Source organism: Vulpes vulpes, chromosome 15 (genome assembly GCF_048418805.1).
Source record: "Vulpes vulpes isolate BD-2025 chromosome 15, VulVul3, whole genome shotgun sequence".
NCBI classification, from domain to species: domain Eukaryota; kingdom Metazoa; phylum Chordata; class Mammalia; order Carnivora; family Canidae; genus Vulpes; species Vulpes vulpes.
The window spans coordinates 117,683,442-117,702,883 of NC_132794.1; the positions used below are offsets into that span (position 1 = coordinate 117,683,442).

The window sequence follows — 19,442 nt, forward strand, 5'->3', positions numbered from 1 at the left end:
GGGATAAATCAGATAAAACTGTCCTCACCACCAAGCCACCTTCAGGCACAGCAAGCACAGCAGAAGGCCCTTACTCCTGGGGAAGGAGCACTGGCTTCGGCACTTTTTTGGTGGGTGCTCACTAAACATTTGATCCCAAGTTTTCAACATATGGACCAGCCAGCCAGGTGTTCTCACATGCTCATGATAGAATCTAATCGTGAATGAGCACCGTACCTACACTTAGACAAAGTAGAGATAAAAGAGAATTGTAATGGCTCACAAAAATTAAATAGTCTGGAAATTTACTTCAACATATCTAAATTTTTACTACTTAAAATATAATTTCTAGAATTGAGGAAATGCATATATTTGAAACAGCCACGATAGTTATCTATGTGATATTAAAGTGTGTAAATAATTAAGTCCATCTGAGTAAATGTAAGGGACATCCAGAGTGGTTAGGAAGTGCTGCTGTGCCTAAATTATCTTTATCCTAAATCCAAACAAACGGCCCCGGAATGCATAATTTTAAACGTTGGTTGTAATTGCAAAGTGTCTTAGTTTGTGTTTTGCAGAAGCAGCTCCTAAGTCAGGAGTCAAGGGCCAGTGGTTGATTGGGGAGGTGACCCCAGGGGGCGGCGTGGAGGCTGAGTGGAGCGAGATAGGGAGAAGGAGGGAGCCATCAGGGGTGAGGAATCCGGCAGGGGTGCCCTGGACGCCAGCATGGGCCTGCTGGGTGCTGCGTGAAGCAGGTGAAGCCCCACCAGGCCTCAGTGGTCACACTGAGCCTCTCAGGTGTTAATTACCACATGGACCAGGCCAGGACCTGGCTGTCACAAGGTCCCCGGGGGTCCATGTGCACGTTGACATTTGTGAAGGGCTACCTGAACACAGGCCCCGCGGTCGCGCTGCAGCGCGGCGAGGGGGTGGGCATGCGTGCTCCAGCAGCAGCCATGCTTGGAATGGACGGCTTCCCCACGGTTCTCCAGCCCGGCAGGCTGGCCTTCACGTGCCAGAGGAAACGCCCAGGCACAGACACGCAGCTGCCCGTGGAAGAGGCCAGCTCGCACTGGGACGGTGAAGGTGAAGGCCAAGGGCGTGTGGCAGCGCCAGCAGTCAGCTCCAAGCATCTGTTTTGTCTGCTGCCAACCTGTTACTGCAAATCGTGAATTTCCTTGTTTCCCAAAGAATATACTAGCGTTATCTCTTAAGTGCGGATCAAAATCCAGTGGCATCACTCAAGAGGATGCCAACGTGCAGAGTGTCTCTATTTCAAGTTTGAACCTACAGCCAAAAAGGAGTCTATGTCGGCATGACCTGTGACCTAATTCTGCCCTGGGGGTGCTGCAGGAGGTGGGGTGGCTCGTGCAGGGCCAGTCCGCCGAGGGGACATTTGAGCCTAGTCCTAAAGGCAAGAACGTTCCTGGCCCATTTTCTTTCAGGTAATTTACCCAGATATACAAATGTTTAAAGTCCACAAAAGTATTGTCAAACAAAAACAGTAGGGATATGGGCTAAAAATTGATCAGAAATAAAGATATTAAAAGATCTAGGATAAGGAGGAAACAGAAAAGTATTTTTATTTGCATAGATTTATATGGAGTGTGAGTGCCGCAGGGCAGAGGGAGACGGTCCCCCCCCACCCTCTCTGCAGAGGGAGACTGTCCCCCCCAGGCCCTCTCTGCAGAGGAAGACTGTCCCCTCCCTCCCCAGGCCCATTCTGCAGAGGGAGACTGTCCCCCCCCCAGACCCTCTCTGCAGAGGGAGACAGTCCCCTCCCCCCCCAGGCCCTCTCTGCAGAGGGACACTGTCCCCCCCCCAGGCCCTCTCTGCAGAGGGACACTGTCCCCTCCCCCACCCCAGGCCCTTTCTGTAGAGGGAGACTGTCCCCCCCCAAGCCCTCTCTGCAGAGGGAGACTGTCCCCCCCGCCAGGCCCTCTCTGCAGAGGAAGACTGTCCCCTCCCTCCCCAGGCCCATTCTGCAGAGGGAGACAGTCCCCTCCCCCCAGGCCCTCTCTGCAGAGGGACACTGTCCCCCCCCCAGGCCCTCTCTGCAGAGGGAGTCTGTTCCCCCCCCCCCCCCAGCCCTCTCTGCAGAAGGAGACTGTCCCCCACCCCCGGCCCTCTCTGCAGAGGAAGACTGTCCCCTCCCTCCCCAGGCCCATTCTGCAGAGGAAGACTGTCCCCTCCCTCCCCAGGCCCATTCTGCAGAGGGAGACGGTCCCCTCCCCCCAGGCCCTCTCTGCAGAGGGAGACTGTCCCCCCCCAGGCCCTCTCTGCAGAAGGAGACTGTCCCCCCCCCCGCCCTCTCTGCAGAGGGAGACTGTCCCCTCCCTCCCCAGGCCCATTCTGCAGAGGAAGACTGTCCCCTCCCTCCCCAGGCCCATTCTGCAGAGGGAGACGGTCCCCTCCCCCCAGGCCCTCTCTGCAGAGGGAGACTGTCCCCCCCCAGGCCCTCTCTGCAGAAGGAGACTGTCCCCCCCCCCCGCCCTCTCTGCAGAGGGAGACTGTCCCCCCCAGGCCCTCTCTGCAGAGGAACTCTGTCCCCCCCTCAGGCCCTCTCTGCAGAGGGAGACTGTCCCCCCCCCCCACCCTCTCTGCAGAGGGAGACAGTCCCCTCCGCCCCCAGGCCCTCTCTGCAGAAGGACACTGTCCCCTCCCTCCCCAGGCCCATTCTGCAGAGGGAAACTGTCCCCCCCCCAGACCCTCTCTGCAGAGGGAGACAGTCCCCTCCCCCCCCAGGCCCTCTCTGCAGAGGGACACTGGGACACTGTCCCCCCCCCCAGGCCCTCTCTGCAGAGGGACACTGTCCCCTCCCCCACCCCAGGCCCTTTCTGTAGAGGGAGACTGTCCCCCCCCAAGCCCTCTCTGCAGAGGGAGACTGTCCCCCCCGCCAGGCCCTCTCTGCAGAGGAAGACTGTCCCCTCCCTCCCCAGGCCCATTCTGCAGAGGGAGACAGTCCCCTCCCCCCAGGCCCTCTCTGCAGAGGGAGTCTGTCCCCCCCCCCCCCCAGCCCTCTCTGCAGAAGGAGACTGTCCCCCACCCCCGGCCCTCTCTGCAGAGGAAGACTGTCCCCTCCCTCCCCAGGCCCATTCTGCAGAGGGAGACTGTCCCCCCCCCAGACCCTCTCTGCAGAGGGAGACAGTCCCCTCCCCCCCCAGGCCCTCTCTGCAGAGGGACACTGTCCCCCCCCAGGCCCTCTCTGCAGAGGGACACTGTCCCCTCCCCCACCCCAGGCCCTTTCTGTAGAGGGAGACTGTCCCCCCCCAGGCCCTCTCTGCAGAGGAAGACTGTCCCCTCCCTCCCCAGGCCCATTCTGCAGAGGGAGACTGTCCCCCCCCAGACCCTCTCTGCAGAGGGAGACAGTCCCCTCCCCCCCCAGGCCCTCTCTGCAGAGGGACACTGTCCCCCCCCCAGGCCCTCTCTGCAGAGGGACACTGTCCCCTCCCCCACCCCAGGCCCTTTCTGTAGAGGGAGACTGTCCCCCCCCAAGCCCTCTCTGCAGAGGGAGACTGTCCCCCCCGCCAGGCCCTCTCTGCAGAGGAAGACTGTCCCCTCCCTCCCCAGGCCCATTCTGCAGAGGGAGACAGTCCCCTCCCCCCCCAGGCCCTCTCTGCAGAGGGACACTGTCCCCCCCCAGGCCCTCTCTGCAGAGGGACACTGTCCCCTCCCCCACCCCAGGCCCTTTCTGTAGAGGGAGACTGTCCCCCCCCAGGCCCTCTCTGCAGAGGAAGACTGTCCCCTCCCTCCCCAGGCCCATTCTGCAGAGGGAGACTGTCCCCCCCCAGGCCCTCTCTGCAGAGGGAGACTGTCCCCCCCGCCAGGCCCTCTCTGCAGAGGAAGACTGTCCCCTCCCTCCCCAGGCCCATTCTGCAGAGGGAGACTGTCCCCCCCCAGGCCCTCTCTGCAGAGGAAGACTGTCCCCTCCCTCCCCAGGCCCATTCTGCAGAGGGAGACTGTCCCCCCCAGGCCCTCTCTGCAGAGGGAGACTGTCCCCCCCCCAGGCCCTCTCTGCAGAGGAAGACTGTCCCCTCCCTCCCCAAGCCCATTCTGCAGAGGGAGACTGTCCCCCCCCCAGGCCCTCTCTACAGAGGGAGACTGTCCCCCCCCAGGCCCTCTCTGCAGAGGGAGACTGTCCCCCCCGCCAGGCCCTCTCTGCAGAGGAAGACTGTCCCCTCCCCCCCCAGGCCCTCTCTGCAGAGGGAGACTGTCCCCCCCCCAGCCCTCTCTGCAGAGGGAGACTGTCCCCCCCGCCAGGCCCTCTCTGCAGAGGAAGACTGTCCCCTCCCTCCCCAGGCCCATTCTGCAGAGGAAGACTGTCCCCTCCCTCCCCAGGCCCATTCTGCAGAGGGAGACGGTCCCCTCCCCCCAGGCCCTCTCTGCAGAGGGAGACTGTCCCCCCCCAGGCCCTCTCTGCAGAAGGAGACTGTCCCCCCCCCCCGCCCTCTCTGCAGAGGGAGACTGTCCCCTCCCTCCCCAGGCCCATTCTGCAGAGGAAGACTGTCCCCTCCCTCCCCAGGCCCATTCTGCAGAGGGAGACGGTCCCCTCCCCCCAGGCCCTCTCTGCAGAGGGAGACTGTCCCCCCCCAGGCCCTCTCTGCAGAAGGAGACTGTCCCCCCCCCCCGCCCTCTCTGCAGAGGGAGACTGTCCCCCCCAGGCCCTCTCTGCAGAGGAACTCTGTCCCCCCCTCAGGCCCTCTCTGCAGAGGGAGACTGTCCCCCCCCCCACCCTCTCTGCAGAGGGAGACAGTCCCCTCCGCCCCCAGGCCCTCTCTGCAGAAGGACACTGTCCCCTCCCTCCCCAGGCCCATTCTGCAGAGGGAAACTGTCCCCCCCCCAGACCCTCTCTGCAGAGGGAGACAGTCCCCTCCCCCCCCAGGCCCTCTCTGCAGAGGGACACTGGGACACTGTCCCCCCCCCCAGGCCCTCTCTGCAGAGGGACACTGTCCCCTCCCCCACCCCAGGCCCTTTCTGTAGAGGGAGACTGTCCCCCCCCAAGCCCTCTCTGCAGAGGGAGACTGTCCCCCCCGCCAGGCCCTCTCTGCAGAGGAAGACTGTCCCCTCCCTCCCCAGGCCCATTCTGCAGAGGGAGACAGTCCCCTCCCCCCAGGCCCTCTCTGCAGAGGGAGTCTGTCCCCCCCCCCCCCAGCCCTCTCTGCAGAAGGAGACTGTCCCCCACCCCCGGCCCTCTCTGCAGAGGAAGACTGTCCCCTCCCTCCCCAGGCCCATTCTGCAGAGGGAGACTGTCCCCCCCCCAGACCCTCTCTGCAGAGGGAGACAGTCCCCTCCCCCCCCAGGCCCTCTCTGCAGAGGGACACTGTCCCCCCCCAGGCCCTCTCTGCAGAGGGACACTGTCCCCTCCCCCACCCCAGGCCCTTTCTGTAGAGGGAGACTGTCCCCCCCCAGGCCCTCTCTGCAGAGGAAGACTGTCCCCTCCCTCCCCAGGCCCATTCTGCAGAGGGAGACTGTCCCCCCCCAGACCCTCTCTGCAGAGGGAGACAGTCCCCTCCCCCCCCAGGCCCTCTCTGCAGAGGGACACTGTCCCCCCCCCAGGCCCTCTCTGCAGAGGGACACTGTCCCCTCCCCCACCCCAGGCCCTTTCTGTAGAGGGAGACTGTCCCCCCCCAAGCCCTCTCTGCAGAGGGAGACTGTCCCCCCCGCCAGGCCCTCTCTGCAGAGGAAGACTGTCCCCTCCCTCCCCAGGCCCATTCTGCAGAGGGAGACAGTCCCCTCCCCCCCCAGGCCCTCTCTGCAGAGGGACACTGTCCCCCCCCAGGCCCTCTCTGCAGAGGGACACTGTCCCCTCCCCCACCCCAGGCCCTTTCTGTAGAGGGAGACTGTCCCCCCCCAGGCCCTCTCTGCAGAGGAAGACTGTCCCCTCCCTCCCCAGGCCCATTCTGCAGAGGGAGACTGTCCCCCCCCAGGCCCTCTCTGCAGAGGGAGACTGTCCCCCCCCGCCAGGCCCTCTCTGCAGAGGAAGACTGTCCCCTCCCTCCCCAGGCCCATTCTGCAGAGGGAGACTGTCCCCCCCCAGGCCCTCTCTGCAGAGGAAGACTGTCCCCTCCCTCCCCAGGCCCATTCTGCAGAGGGAGACTGTCCCCCCCAGGCCCTCTCTGCAGAGGGAGACTGTCCCCCCCCCAGGCCCTCTCTGCAGAGGAAGACTGTCCCCTCCCTCCCCAAGCCCATTCTGCAGAGGGAGACTGTCCCCCCCCCAGGCCCTCTCTACAGAGGGAGACTGTCCCCCCCCAGGCCCTCTCTGCAGAGGGAGACTGTCCCCCCCGCCAGGCCCTCTCTGCAGAGGAAGACTGTCCCCTCCCCCCCCAGGCCCTCTCTGCAGAGGGAGACTGTCCCCCCCCCCAGCCCTCTCTGCAGAGGGAGACTGTCCCCCCCGCCAGGCCCTCTCTGCAGAGGAAGACTGTCCCCTCCCTCCCCAGGCCCATTCTGCAGAGGGAGACTGTCCCCCCCCCAGGCCCTCTCTGCAGAGGGAGACAGTCCCCTCCCCCCCCAGGCCCTCTCTGCAGAGGGACACTGTCCCCCCCCCAGGCCCTCTCTGCAGAGGGACACTGTCCCCTCCCCCACCCCAGGCCCTTTCTGTAGAGGGAGACTGTCCCCCCCCAAGCCCTCTCTGCAGAGGGAGACTGTCCCCCCCGCCAGGCCCTCTCTGCAGAGGAAGACTGTCCCCTCCCTCCCCAGGCCCATTCTGCAGAGGGAGACAGTACCCTCCCCCCCCAGGCCCTCTCTGCAGAGGGACACTGTCCCCCCCCCAGGCCCTCTCTGCAGAGGGACACTGTCCCCTCCCCCACCCCAGGCCCTTTCTGTAGAGGGAGACTGTCCCCCCCCAGGCCCTCTCTGCAGAGGAAGACTGTCCCCTCCCTCCCCAGGCCCATTCTGCAGAGGGAGACTGTCCCCCCCCAGGCCCTCTCTGCAGAGGGAGACTGTCCCCCCCGCCAGGCCCTCTCTGCAGAGGAAGACTGTCCCCTCCCTCCCCAGGCCCATTCTGCAGAGGGAGACTGTCCCCCCCCAGGCCCTCTCTGCAGAGGAAGACTGTCCCCTCCCTCCCCAGGCCCATTCTGCAGAGGGAGACTGTCCCCCCCAGGCCCTCTCTGCAGAGGGAGACTGTCCCCCCCCCCAGGCCCTCTCTGCAGAGGAAGACTGTCCCCTCCCTCCCCAAGCCCATTCTGCAGAGGGAGACTGTCCCCCCCCCAGGCCCTCTCTACAGAGGGAGACTGTCCCCCCCCCAGGCCCTCTCTGCAGAGGGAGACTGTCCCCCCCCCAGGCCCTCTCTACAGAGGGAGACTGTCCCCCCCCCCAGGCCCTCTCTGCAGAGGGAGACTGTCCCCCCCCAGGCCCTCTCTGCAGAGGAAGACTGTCCCCTCCCTCCCCAGGCCCATTCTGCAGGGGGAGACTGTCCCCCCCCAGGCCCTCTCTGCAGAGGGAGACTGTCCCCCCCCACCCCCACCCTCTCTGCCAGGGCTGCTGGTCACTGGGTGTGTTTGATTCTGGGGAGCCGGTGTTGGAGGACGGTCAACTAAAATGCCGTTTTATCCTACCAGTGATTTCACCAGTTCCAACGATGAACCTAAGTCTGCTGCCACAGCCCTTGTCGGGTTTATCCCAAGAAGGTGTGCCTGACAAAGACATCATTAATTCTCAGGATCAAGAGGGGATGTTAAAAGAAAAGGCAAACTTCTTCCCACCCATCGAAAAGCTAGACCTGAGTGAGCTTAGAAATTCCACCGACTCCCCAGAAGACTGGCCGAGTGAGGAAGAGATCAAGCGCTTTTGGAAGTTGAGGCAGGAGATCGTTGAGAACGATCAAGCAGCAGTGCTTGAAAACCAGCTCTTACCAGTGGAATTACCTCCACATCTCAAGGCAGCATTAAACGCAAAGGAGAAAGAACATTCCAACCCAAGACACGTTTCCAGGTAGAACTTGGAAGCCATGTGTACTTTCTTGATCCTTCCGAGGCTGTGATGTTACTTTGCAGATGTCAGGTCTTTCCAGATGTCAGGCGGGCCCTTGCCAGCATTTACTGTGCAACGTGTGCTAAGCGTGGCTTCGGATTGTTACCCAGAGCGGGGACCCCACGGGGGGGATCACACAAGAGAAAGCCCCCGAGTGTGTGTGTTAGGTGCATGTATGGTGTCACGCATGTGTGGTGTGCACACCCGTGTGTGGGTGTAAGTGCAAAGAAGAGATTTCCTGGTGAATATAGGTCAGACATTCACACGGGGGGCCAAGCCATTCCAGGGGGACAGAAATTGGCTCCTGGGGTGCATGGAATCCTCGTGGTTGCTCTGGTTCGTGGCACCGCTCGGTGGACACCAGGGACACGTGTCCAGCGTGTCTGAGGGGGTCCAGCTTCGTGGAGGGACAGCTTGGAAGAGTCGGTCTGAGAGGCCAGGGCCGGGCCGCACTGAAAAGGAGACGGGAAACTTGCATTTATTGCATGACAGGTGTTCAGGAGTTTCTTTCACCTGTTCTGAGGCTTGAAAATTCTTGAAATTAAAAAAAAAAAAAGTAAAGTACCATTGAACGATGATAACGGTCAACGGAAGTACTAGAAGCACACAGTGCCGGTGTCCACTGTGGCGCAGCAGTGACCTCAGCCAGGCCTGTCCCACGCCGGCCGTGCAGAGCCCTCTCCCTCCCCATCCTCCCTCCCCCCTCCTCCCTCCCCGTGTCTCATGATCGAGGCTGGGTGCTTGCCCCTGGCACTGCAGTCCCATCGGTGTTTCAGACTCCGGGCCGCCCGTAGCCTCCACAGGCAGGAGCCCCGGGTGCGGGGCGCTGGGAACGCACAGGTCTCGGGCTTCCGTGGGTGTCCACCCCGCTGGCTCCGCTTGTACGAGCTGCGTGTTTGTGTTCTAGCGAGTGCTATCCGAGGGGGAGTGTCCATCGCAGGGGCCGTGATGGTAGAAGGAAGATGCCCTCCCTCCGGAGCGTCCTGCCTGCCCTGGCACCGTCGCAGCGAGCAGCGCTTCCCCCTAGGAGGCCCCCCGAGAGCAGGGCCGGGGCCCTCCAGGAGCGCCGGGAGAAGCAGGCCATGATGGAGCAGCGGAGGAGGTGAGCGCTCCCCTGCCGGGACTCCGAGGGCCGGGCCTGCTGCTGTGACATTTCTGGGGAAGGGGCTGTTTCTGTTTCATTTGGAAGCTGACCAGCTGCTCTTGGTCCGGCCTCTTCTCAGGCCGTGTGGGCGCGGGCCTCGGCCGTCATTCGTTGTTCGGGGTCCGCTCCACTCCACCTGCCTTCTTTCTTGACTTTCCTCTGACTCCTTGTTCTTCTCCACCGCCTCTTCCCCTCCCAATCACCTGGCTCACAAGTCGTTTCTAAGGAAAGTTACGTGCTACCGGCGTGTGCGCGGTGGGCTCCTGGCCCCCTGGTTGGCTGCGCTGCTGACCCCACAGGAGCCTGGCTGGGGCCTGTCCTGCAGCTCCCTGCCCACCTGTCTCTGCCGAGCCCCAGGAGGCCATCCAGCGTGGACCGCAGCCCGGCACCCCAGGGCCCCTCACCTTCTGGCTGGGTTTGCCGGCAGGGAGACGGAGGGCAGGCCCTTCATCACCCCCCAATCCCCCCTGTGAGTCCACCCGGGGCCCTCCTCCCGGGACTTGGGGCGGCTGCAGCCCCTGTTCCAGCCCAGGGCTCCTGCTCTGTCCCTGGGGCCGTGTGCTGTTCCCCTTGTGAATAAACCCTCCTTGATCCTGAGATGATCCCACGTGAGGCCCGGGTGGGGACAGCCTGCTCCAAGCACAGCGTGGCAGTGGTACGCCTGCACCGTCCCCGCTCCACTCGGGCCATCTCCTGGGGTCCGATCCCTTCTGTGAAAGGAGGGAGAGGTCAGGCCCTCAGAACTGCCGGGGCTCACGACGGGCTGTCATCCTGATGGCGGGGGTGCCTCTGCGTGTGGCTGACACCTGGGGGAGTGGCCTGGGCCGCACCTGGAGTCCCGGCCGTCACAGCAGGGCCGTGCGGATCACTGGCCACAGGTGCTGGGCGGCCACCCGGCCTGAGCTCAGGCCATCCCCCAAGTGCCCCCAGAGTCCCTCAGCTGGAGCCCAGGCTGCAGGCCAGAGAGGTCCTCCTGCTGCTTCACCGCCGGGTCCAGGTGTGCGCCCAGCACAAGCGGCTTTGCAGGGCGGGTCTGCACATCCGGGCGCACCTGCGGGCGCACCCCAGGCTGAGCGAGCAGTAGAGTCCCCAGGAGCACATGTCCTGGCTTGACCCTGACGGCTGGGGGCGCCCGCCCTCGCTCCCACTGCGCCGCTTCCTTTCCTGGCTGCCCATGGGTCCCCTCCGCCCTCACGTCTACCCCTTTCTTGGCGGCATTTCGTGACAGCGGCCACCCCAGCCTCTGCCCTTCTGGACTCCGCAGTAAGCGTCTGCACTGCGTGAGTGTGAGTCCCGCTCACTGTGCACCCCTACCCCGGCCCAGGCCGCCATCGGGACGGTCACAGGGAGCTGGCCCGCGGGTAGCTCTGGCCGCTGGGGGACGTAGCAGGTGGAAGTGTGCTTCCCGTACGCGGCAAGTCGGGCTCCGGTGGAGCTCGGGGTGCTGCGCACCTGCGTGGAAGGAAGCCCTTGGGTACCGAGGGCCGATGGATGCTCGCGGTTTCTCTGCCGTGGGCCTGAGGTGATGTTTGCAGGCCTCCTTGGTGACAGTGTCGAGTCCTGCCCTGTGGCTTAGGCTCTCAGCACAGCCTGCGGACCCTGTCGTGCCACCTGGTTCTCTGCACAGGCAACTCCTCACAGAGTGGGTCCTTCCCTCCTGTTTCACCAAGAGGTAGTGGATGCGTAGATGGAGCCCCTGTGTCTGGGGCCACGGTGACAGGTGCAGTCGTAGAAAGTCCCTAGATTTGGAGCGTTGGGTGGAGAACAGAGAGCCTGGCTCAGCTGAGGGGTAGGAGCCCCTGGGGAGGGCACAGGAAGCAGCCTTGGGTGCTGGGAGGAGACCCTCCAAGCTCCAGGGTGTGAGGTGGGTGAAGCCCGGGGCTGGCGAGGACTTGTGGGACCCCATCCCACCCCCAGAGCTGCAGCCACAGCCCAGTCGGGATGGTTTTCACCTTCAGCTCAGAAATTGTGCAAGTGTGTGCTACTGCAGCCCTCCTGCGCTGCGGGCAGTGAGTCCAGTGGGCAACATTGCAGGGGGGTCACCGTGCACGGGGGGGCGGGGAGGTCACAGCAAGGGGCAGGGGGGCAGGGAGGTCCCAACACAGGGGCAGGCTGTGCTAGCAGCATGGTGCTCCCCACCGAGGGGATGGGGACGGGAGAGGCTCAGTCTCAGAAGTGGAACTGGGGCATCCAGCAGGACGCTGACCTGTCACCCCGGTGCCTGTGAGGGCCTTGACGCCTGATCTGGGGCCAGAGCCCGGCCGTCTTCTCCGGGGCAGCGTCCTGGTATCCCCACCAGCGGGGGCTGGGGGTCCTGCTTGTCCCTTCGTGCGAAGCCTCGGGGCGGGGGGCAGAACAGCACCTCCCTCGGGGCCGGGGGTGCGGGGAGGGGCTTGGAGCTCAGCCGGCCCCCCTGCGGTGCCGCTCACCCGCGTGTCCTCCCCAGAGATGAGCGAGCGCTGCGCGAGTGGAGGGAGTGCGCCCGGACCAGGAGGATGGCGGAGGACGCACCCAGCAAGCCCCTGCCTCCGTGGCGGAGTCGGGTACGAGGGCAGGGGTGGGAGGGTCCCGTCCAGCCCACCAAGCCCAAGGGAGACAGCAAACAGCTCCCTGTGGCCAGCTGCCGCCGCCCGCCAGCCCTCTGACCAGCCTGTGCCCTTCCCGTGCAAGGAGTCGGGTCGGGGGGCAGCTGCGGGGAGGCTGAGCACCCCCACCCTGAGGCTGAGGCGCCCCGTGGTGTCTCTCTGGGCCTCCCTGCCACGGACAGTCTCAGCCTGGGGGCCCGGGTGGCGGGCTGTGCCTGGGCCCCGATGTGCCCACCCGCCAGCTCCCAGGTCGTGGGGGCACAGTCCCGGGGCTGTGCTCTTGGCTCCCGCGGGAGGTCACTGTGGCGTCATCCACGTCGCCCCCGCCCCCCCACCCTGGCCAGCTGCTGCTCCCGCACAGACCGTCGCCCGTGGGAGGGTGGCCGTCAGCCTCCCATCCCAGCCCTGCGTGCCCCCCCGCCCCGTGCTGACGAGTTGTGTCGTCCCGCGGTTTTCCATCGGGCCGAGGTCGCGCGTCTGGGGCAGCACAGCACGGGCAGGATGTGCTTCGTTGCCGTAGGTGTACCTGGGTTGTGGGGTCCGCAGCTGGGTCCCTGTTTGCACAGCGGCTTCCCCTTAGCGCTGCTCCGTTTCTGGGGGACACGGGTGTGCGGGGGCCTTCCTGCGCACCTCTGCCCGCTGCCCACACCCGGGAGGCCCCGGAGCTGCCGCGCGTGGGCCCGCCGCGCCGCCCCATCAGGATCCCTGGGCCCAGTCCTCCTGCCCCCTCACGGTGTCCACGATGCCTTTGTCCCTTTAAGCAAAGCAACGGTTTCCTCACCTAAAAAAAGACAGTGGAGCGTTTTTGTCTGCGTGGGGGTCGTGGGAGTCGCCCACACTGCGGCAGCCCGTGTGCTGGTCCTCGGAGCGCCAGGCGGGGCCAGGACTGGGGCCTCACACACGGGACCCGCTCCCTCGGCCCGTCACCTGCGCTCCTCACGGAGGAGACCTTTGTCAGGAGACGGGAGAAATGTCGCTTCTCGAGCACGTTCCGACCCGCACGCCCCGGTCGTCTGCAAGCTGCTCGGGGGCCTTTGCACTTAGGGCGACTCTGGGGGCGCGTTCCCGCCTGCACCTTGTGCCCTGGCTCGGTGCAGGCTGCCCCTTCCCCTGCCCCTGCCCGCACGTGTGCCTGTGCGTGTCTTAGGCCCCGTGTTCTGTGCTCCGCGTCTTCATGGCGCGGGCCCTGTCCCCTCTGTCACCGCCCCGGCCTGACATACGTAAACGTTCAAAACCCACGGGTCGTCACTTCGGGAGCAAGACTCGCGCAGGTGGACGGCCTTCGGATGCCTTCCGCTCACTGTAGCAAGAGCTGGGAAACAGCTTCGATGCCAGGGGGTGGGGGTGGCTGTGCTGGATCGGACCCCAGGCCCGGGTGACCCCCGCGGCCGCGGGATGCAGTTGGCAGGACACCGACCGAGGCCAAGAAGTTACAGGTTCCCACAGCCCCGTCGAGGCAGCGCCCAAGGCTCCACCGGCCCGTGAGAGGACGCCCGGGCCTCACCACAGACACGTCTGTCCCCACGGAGCTGTGGAGCCCGCGGGCCGGGGGGCGGTGGACGTGTCTTGTCCGTACCAGCCCGCGGAGCACACGGTCTCTGTGGACGGGCGACTCCGGGTGGGGCCCCAGGTAGCCTCGCCGCGTGGCTGGTGCCCGCCAGGGTGTGCAGCCCCCTTCGCACCTGCGCGGCCTTCCCGCCGCTGGCCTGAGTGACGGCCCCTGACGGGTGGGGCGGGAGCAGGTGTGTCTGAGATCCACGAGCCACTCGAGCGAGCCGCTGACCCCGCGGGGTAGTAGGAGCCCTGGCTGGTGGCCGGTCAGCCGGCGGGGTAGGGCACAGCCTGGCCTGTGCTGGCGTCCGAACGGGGGTGGTCGTCCGGGATGGAGCCCCCACACCGGGGCCCTGCGCCAGCCCCCGCGGCCCTGCCCGGAGTTACGCTGTCGGCCGCCGGCTGGAGAGCTGCCGCCCGTGGGGACGCCTGCCGCAGGCCCAGGCCTCGGTCCCGCAGACCGTCCGCCCACGTCCCCTCCACGGTGAGAGCAAACCCTCGTGTCCCATTACTTCCCGGCAGATACTGTGCGTCCTTCGAGGGCGGGCACTCAGCGTGACACGGGACAGCCGGTCCACGGCCAGCTCCGGGGTGCACACGCCCGCCCAGGCCTCCCTGCTCCCCGCCCGCCCCGGGCCTGCCACTCCACATGTGCCCGCCGTCCCGCCCCAGCCCTGCCCGGGCTTCCCAGCTCCGCTGCAGACGGGCCTCCGCCAGCTGCCTCCTCGGGGGCCCCGGGCTGCCTCCCTGCACCAGCTCCCCTGCAGCCATCCCAGCCCGGGGTCGAGGCTGGGCAGCGTCACCCTCCGAGCTGTCCCCCGGTGCCGTCCAGCTCCTGGAGGGACATGTGCTCCGTGCCCCCCCAGCCCTCTCCCCAGAGCCCCGACCACCTCGCTGTCAGGCCCGGTGAGAAGCTGTTCCTGTCCTTACTGGGTGAGGCGTCCCCAGGGCTGGCTCTGTCCCTGGCAGCTGGGCCTCATGGGCTCTCCAGGGCCCAGTCACTAGCAGCCCTCTGACCGTGTCCTCACGCTCACGCTGCTCGGCTCATGGGTGCCGGCCTCCCTGTCTGCAGCTCCCCTCACCCCGACTGCCCTCCAGTGCCCCCCCGGCCTCCTCGTCATCCCACCTAGAGCCTCTTCTCTGCCACAGGGCCTTTGCACAGGCAGCCCTCTGCTCTTGCCTGCTGGGCTCCTGCTCTTCCATGAGTCCTCAGAGCAGGTGCAACAGCTCTGGAGGGTTCCCTTGCCCCTAGGCTTGCACAGGCTCGTCACTCCCAACCCCTGCTGGTCAGGAATGTGGCCCACGGGCCCCTGCACAACCAGCCTCTGGCTCCTCGGGCTCTATGGGTCTATGGGACTCACGGTCGTCTGTGCCAGGTGCTGCCTGCTGTCCGTCTGTGCGATTCCCCTGCGGCCTGCGCTGGGTGCTGATTGGGACGGACCCAGCAAGGGGCCCTCGGTGGGCTCAGGGCTGCCGGGGAGGGTGCCCGAGTCAGGCTGGACCCTGTTCCTCTGTCCAGGACCCAAGCGCACACACTGCTCAGCAGAGCCCCCGCCCCGTCCACACGAGGTCCAGGGTGCACCTCCCCTCTGCCGGCTGCCGGGACCCCCTCCCAGCCTCTCCCTGCACTACGCACACCGGCCCGGAGACCCCTCGCCCCGTGGGTGGTGGCAGGCTCCTGGCAGGCCGCTGTGCCCCGCCCGTTCTCAGGCTTGGACTGAGGCGCCGTCGTAGTCGTGGAGGCCGTTGGCTGCTGCGTGGCGTCCTTCCTGTCCCTGAGCTTGTGGGACGGCACTCGTCCCCACTGTCAGCACCCGGCCCCACGTCACCCAGCACATTCCCTGCGGTGCGGTCCCCCACCCCCTCCCCCAGGCCTCTCCCACCCCCACCCCCACCCCCACCCCAGACTCAGGCTCTGTCACCGCCCCCGTGCCCCTGTCGCAGGGACCTCGTGCAGGTGGCATCACGCAGCGCACGTCCTTCCATGTCTGGCTTCTCTCCCTCGGCCTCGTGCCCTTGGGGTGCAGCCGCACCTCTTCTCCCAGCTGAGAGACACTCTGTGTGGCCGGAGCTGGCATGCTCCTCCGTCCGTCCATCCATGAGGGACATGCAGGTCCCCACCCCCTCTGGGCTCCTGGGACCGTGTGGGGCAGCCCTGGAGCTAACTTCTCTGTGTACGTGGTCAATTCCGGTTGGAGACACGACTTCTGTGAGTCTGCAGGGAGGTTATCCCGTCCTGTGTGATTGGTGAACTGCGTGGAGATGCTGTACGTAATCACCGTTTTATTTTATAGCGGGGACACTTAGGAGCATTTGTTTAACCTGGGGTGACACAAGGATTCATAAATTGGAAATACAGAAGCTCTGGAACTAAAAATAGAAAATTTTAACTTCATAAAACTGAAATTTTGGGCATCCCTGGATGGCTCAGTGGTTTGGTGCCCGCCTTTGGCCCAGGGCGTGATCCTGGAGACCCGAGATCGAGTCCCACATCCGGTTCCCTGCAGGGAGCCTGCTTCTCCCTCTGCCCGTGTCTCTGCCTCTCTCTCTCTGCCTCTCATGAATAAATAAATAAAATCTTAAAAAATAAAAATAAAAAAAAATAAAACTGAAATTTCTAGATGACCTAAAATACCGTGGAGTCAAAAGACAGAGGAAAATATTTGTGACGTGTGTTTGTGACAGAAGGTTACTATCTGTGAGGAACGACCACAGACTTTTTAAAATTAAGGAAAGTGATGGAAAAGTGGGCCCGGGGTAGGTGGGCAGCACCCGGAAGGGGAACCCCGATGGCAGCTGGCAGGACAGAGGCTCGGCCTTCCCGGAGCTGCCGGGTGACGCGGTGAGCCAGGTGCCCCGCGGGGCCGCGCGCAGCCGGACGGGCTGTGGGGACGGCGCTGCTGCAGCCTGGGGAAGTAGCTCATTAAGTCAAAGCTGCGATTCCTTTGAGCTTTGTGACCCGAGTTTTGATCCCGGCAACCGTCGCAGGCACCCGCAGAGACCAACATGTGCCAGTGGAAACCAGCCCCGTGTCCTCCGGGAAACGGCTGCGGGCTCTGTCCCCAGCCCTCCAGCGAAGGAGGGGGGACAGGACAGACGCGCCAGCTCCTCAACCCCCCGGGGGTCCTCGCTCTGCAGAGCCTGGGTATCTGCCGCGTCTTCCTCCTCCGTGTTTTGTACGGACGGCAAGACGTGGGGGGTGCTTCTTTCCAAATAACATACGTCTGTGCTAAATGCACATTAGGTCGCACGTCTGACCGTAAAAGCACCTACTGGATTTACATCTGTTCGTCTCTTGCTGTTGGAATGACGTCGAGGGGAGTCCTCATTTTGTGAAAGTGGGCCAGCGCCCCCTCGGCTCCGAGAGCCCCTCCCCGCCCCAGCCGTTAAGCGTGTTCTAGGGGTCAGGCAGGTGGTGGCCAGACAGCCCCGGTCCGGCCCCGTAATCCACTTAGGGGTGAGGTGGCGCATGAGACCTCGCCCCCAGTGCAGGTAAGCACCGCGGTAATCCCAGCGACACAGCGGCTGGAGCCCCGGGGGGAGAGGAGCAGCGCCCGCCTCACCCTCCCCTCCCCAAGGAGCCCACCCGCCCTCCGCACCCCTGCACCTCCCCTCTACCCGGCTTTCTCACACCAAGGGGCGTGCCTCCTCACGGGCAGGCACACAGCCACGTGCGCAGAAGCACAAACACATGGATGCACGCACATAGCACTGGGTGCACGCCCACAGGTGGGGGCACAGGAGCACATAGGCAGGTACGGGTCCACCCACACAGGTGCACACAGGCACAGGTGCAGGCACACAGGTGTGTACGCAGTGTGCACGTACACGCACACACAGGTCTAGAGGCCCCTGGGTAAGGAGAGATCAGTGGTTCTCCAGCTTCGTCCCCGGGAGCCAGGGGAATGTTTGCGATCTCCCACCAGGGCAGGGCCGCACCTAAGGCGACATATTTGAAAAGTTCCCCTGGCGAGGGAACATGTGATGGGTGGGAGCCAGGGTCTGGAGGCAAGAGCTGCTGAGGATGGAAGGGGAGGCCGCGCTCCACCCGGCCTCCCCGGTGTGGCCCCGGAGGGAGGAGGGAAAGGAAGGCTCCAGGCGGGGGTGAGGGCTGCCGCCCTGAAGGGGGGGCGCAGGTCCGGGTGACCAGAAATCCTAGCGCCCCCCGCACGGGCCCTCAGAAATCACGCGCGTTCTAGCATTTATCGTGCTGTTCACACGGGCGTCGTGTGACGCTGCAATGTCCAAGTTTTAAGGAATTTGTTTTCAAAAATGAGTTGAATGGCCTGAGTCCTTACCGGGACCTTCCGGGCCACATCGCCCTTTATCCCCTCTTCCTCCACCTGCGCGGTGCCCACTCCCCACGTGAACTCAGGGCCGCTAGGGAAGGTCCAGCAAGTGTTTCGGACGGCGGGGGCGGGAGGGCGGGACACGGGTGTGCCTCCTGTCCGCCCGCGGGCCCGGCGTGGCGGGCTCTCACTTGGAGTCGGTGAGCTTCCTCAGAAAAAGCCAACCCTGAAGTACTTCTCTTGGGTTTTCAGCATTTATTTGGGTGCGTTTGTGACGTCGTTGATCTAAGCCGCGAGCTGATGGTACCGGCTTTCCAGCTGCGCTTGCCAGTTAGCTTGGACCTCAGCGGTGGGAAATAGAGTCGCGTCCTCGGGAGAGACCTGGGCCATCGAGCGTGTTTTCTGTGTCTGTGCGGACAACCTCGGGCGGGGGTCACCTTCCGGGCCGCCCGGCGTCCCTGCGCCCCGCGCCTCCGGGCCCTGCGCCGTGCCCTCCCCCGGCCCGTGTCCAGCCGCCAGGGGATCTCCTCACGGGGGAAGCACGAGTCCAGTTCCCCCGGTGCTTGGCTTGTGTGGATGGCAGCGTTCCCTTGGATTCCTGAAAATGTCGCGTTTTCTCCCAGGTGGCCTCCAAGGCTCCCTTCGCCACGGATTTGATTGATAATGAGACTACGCCAGCGAACCCATCTGGAAAAATGAGGCCAAGCAAAGAGAGGTCCTCGCACGCAAGCAACGACATGAGGTTGGTGCCTGGGGTCTGCTTCTGCCCTGCTGGGGCTGAGCGCGCTGTCCTCTGCAGGTGTGCCCACGGCCCCCCTGCTCCACCCCCCCGCCCCCACGGCAGGCTCCGGGTACAGGGGGGAGGGCTGCGGGGGGCCTGGCACTCCTGCAGCTGCCTCAGCCCCGGCGCTGACCTATGGCCGCGCCCTGGGAATGCCCACTGAGCCCCTCATCCGTCCCCAGCTGCTGCGCGGCCGCTGTCTGCGTGATGACCCACCTGAACTGAGTGTGCGTGTGTGTGTGCGTGTGTGTGCGTGTGTGCATTTGCCAAGGAAGCACTCACTTCTTGACTCTTTCACAAGACACTGGGCGCGGTGATCCTGCTGCTCCCCGCCCTGCACACCCCCAGGCGTGCTGGGACCCTGCTGGGAGGCCCTTGGGCTCCGGCACCGTCCCTGTGTCCCTCCTGCCTTCCAGCTGCTCCCTCCTGACCTGCACCAGCCCCACTTTGGGTGCTGGAAGCCCGAGTGGACGCAGGCTGCGGGTGTGGAAAGGAGACTCGGGCTCCCGGGAGGACCAGCCTGGCCCGCACGTCCTGGCACTGCCCACCGCTGTGTGCCCCTCTCCACGGTGGGAGAGGCCCAGAGGAAGGCCATCACGGCGTGACATGTGGGCGGCCAAGGGGTGTTCCGTTCTGGGGAGTCATTCCTCGTTCGTGCCCAGAACACTTGGGGCCGTCCCGCAGGAGCGCGCACCGGATCAGCCCCCAGCCAGTGCAGCAGCATGCCCGTGTCCCCTCAGCTCCTGAGCGCCGGCCAGACCGCCCCGTGGGCAGGGCTCCACCCGGAAGCAGGGTCAGAGCTGCTGACCCTCGGGGTCCGTGCGGGCAGGACCCTGCCTTCAGCCATTATGCTGAAGAGTGAAGGAGGCCAACACAGAGCCCGCTGCTCGGGGCGGGGGCGGGGGGCTGAGGTCTCCAGGGAGGCCGGCGGGAGCCCGTCATGTTCCAGGGCAGACACAGCCCGGACTCCACGGCCACCCTGCACAGCGGGGCACAGAAGGCTGTGCCGTGCTGAGCGCCCTTGCATTTAAGAGCAAAGACCATACAGAGGCCTGATGTTGGCAGAGCAAGTACGTCTGCAGTCCTAGTTTCACACGTCCTGCTTAAGGACTTACTACACGTGTGCATCTCCTGTGAACACAAAC

General features: G+C 64.8%; 1 protein-coding gene across 12 annotated transcripts in view; it reads left to right on the plus strand.

Annotated features, from left to right (window-relative positions):
- Positions 1-19,442, plus strand: part of LRRC27 (leucine rich repeat containing 27) — a 41,489-nt gene that overhangs the window by 15,864 nt on the left and 6,183 nt on the right. For all 12 annotated transcript variants that reach the window (XM_072740492.1, XM_072740493.1, XM_072740497.1 and 9 more), the window contains 4 exons: positions 7,536-7,908; positions 8,855-9,049; positions 11,538-11,634; positions 18,140-18,258. In XM_072740492.1, coding sequence (XP_072596593.1) covers positions 7,536-7,908; positions 8,855-9,049; positions 11,538-11,634; positions 18,140-18,258 — 784 coding nt within the window. The remainder of the gene's footprint in view (positions 1-7,535; positions 7,909-8,854; positions 9,050-11,537; positions 11,635-18,139; positions 18,259-19,442) is intronic.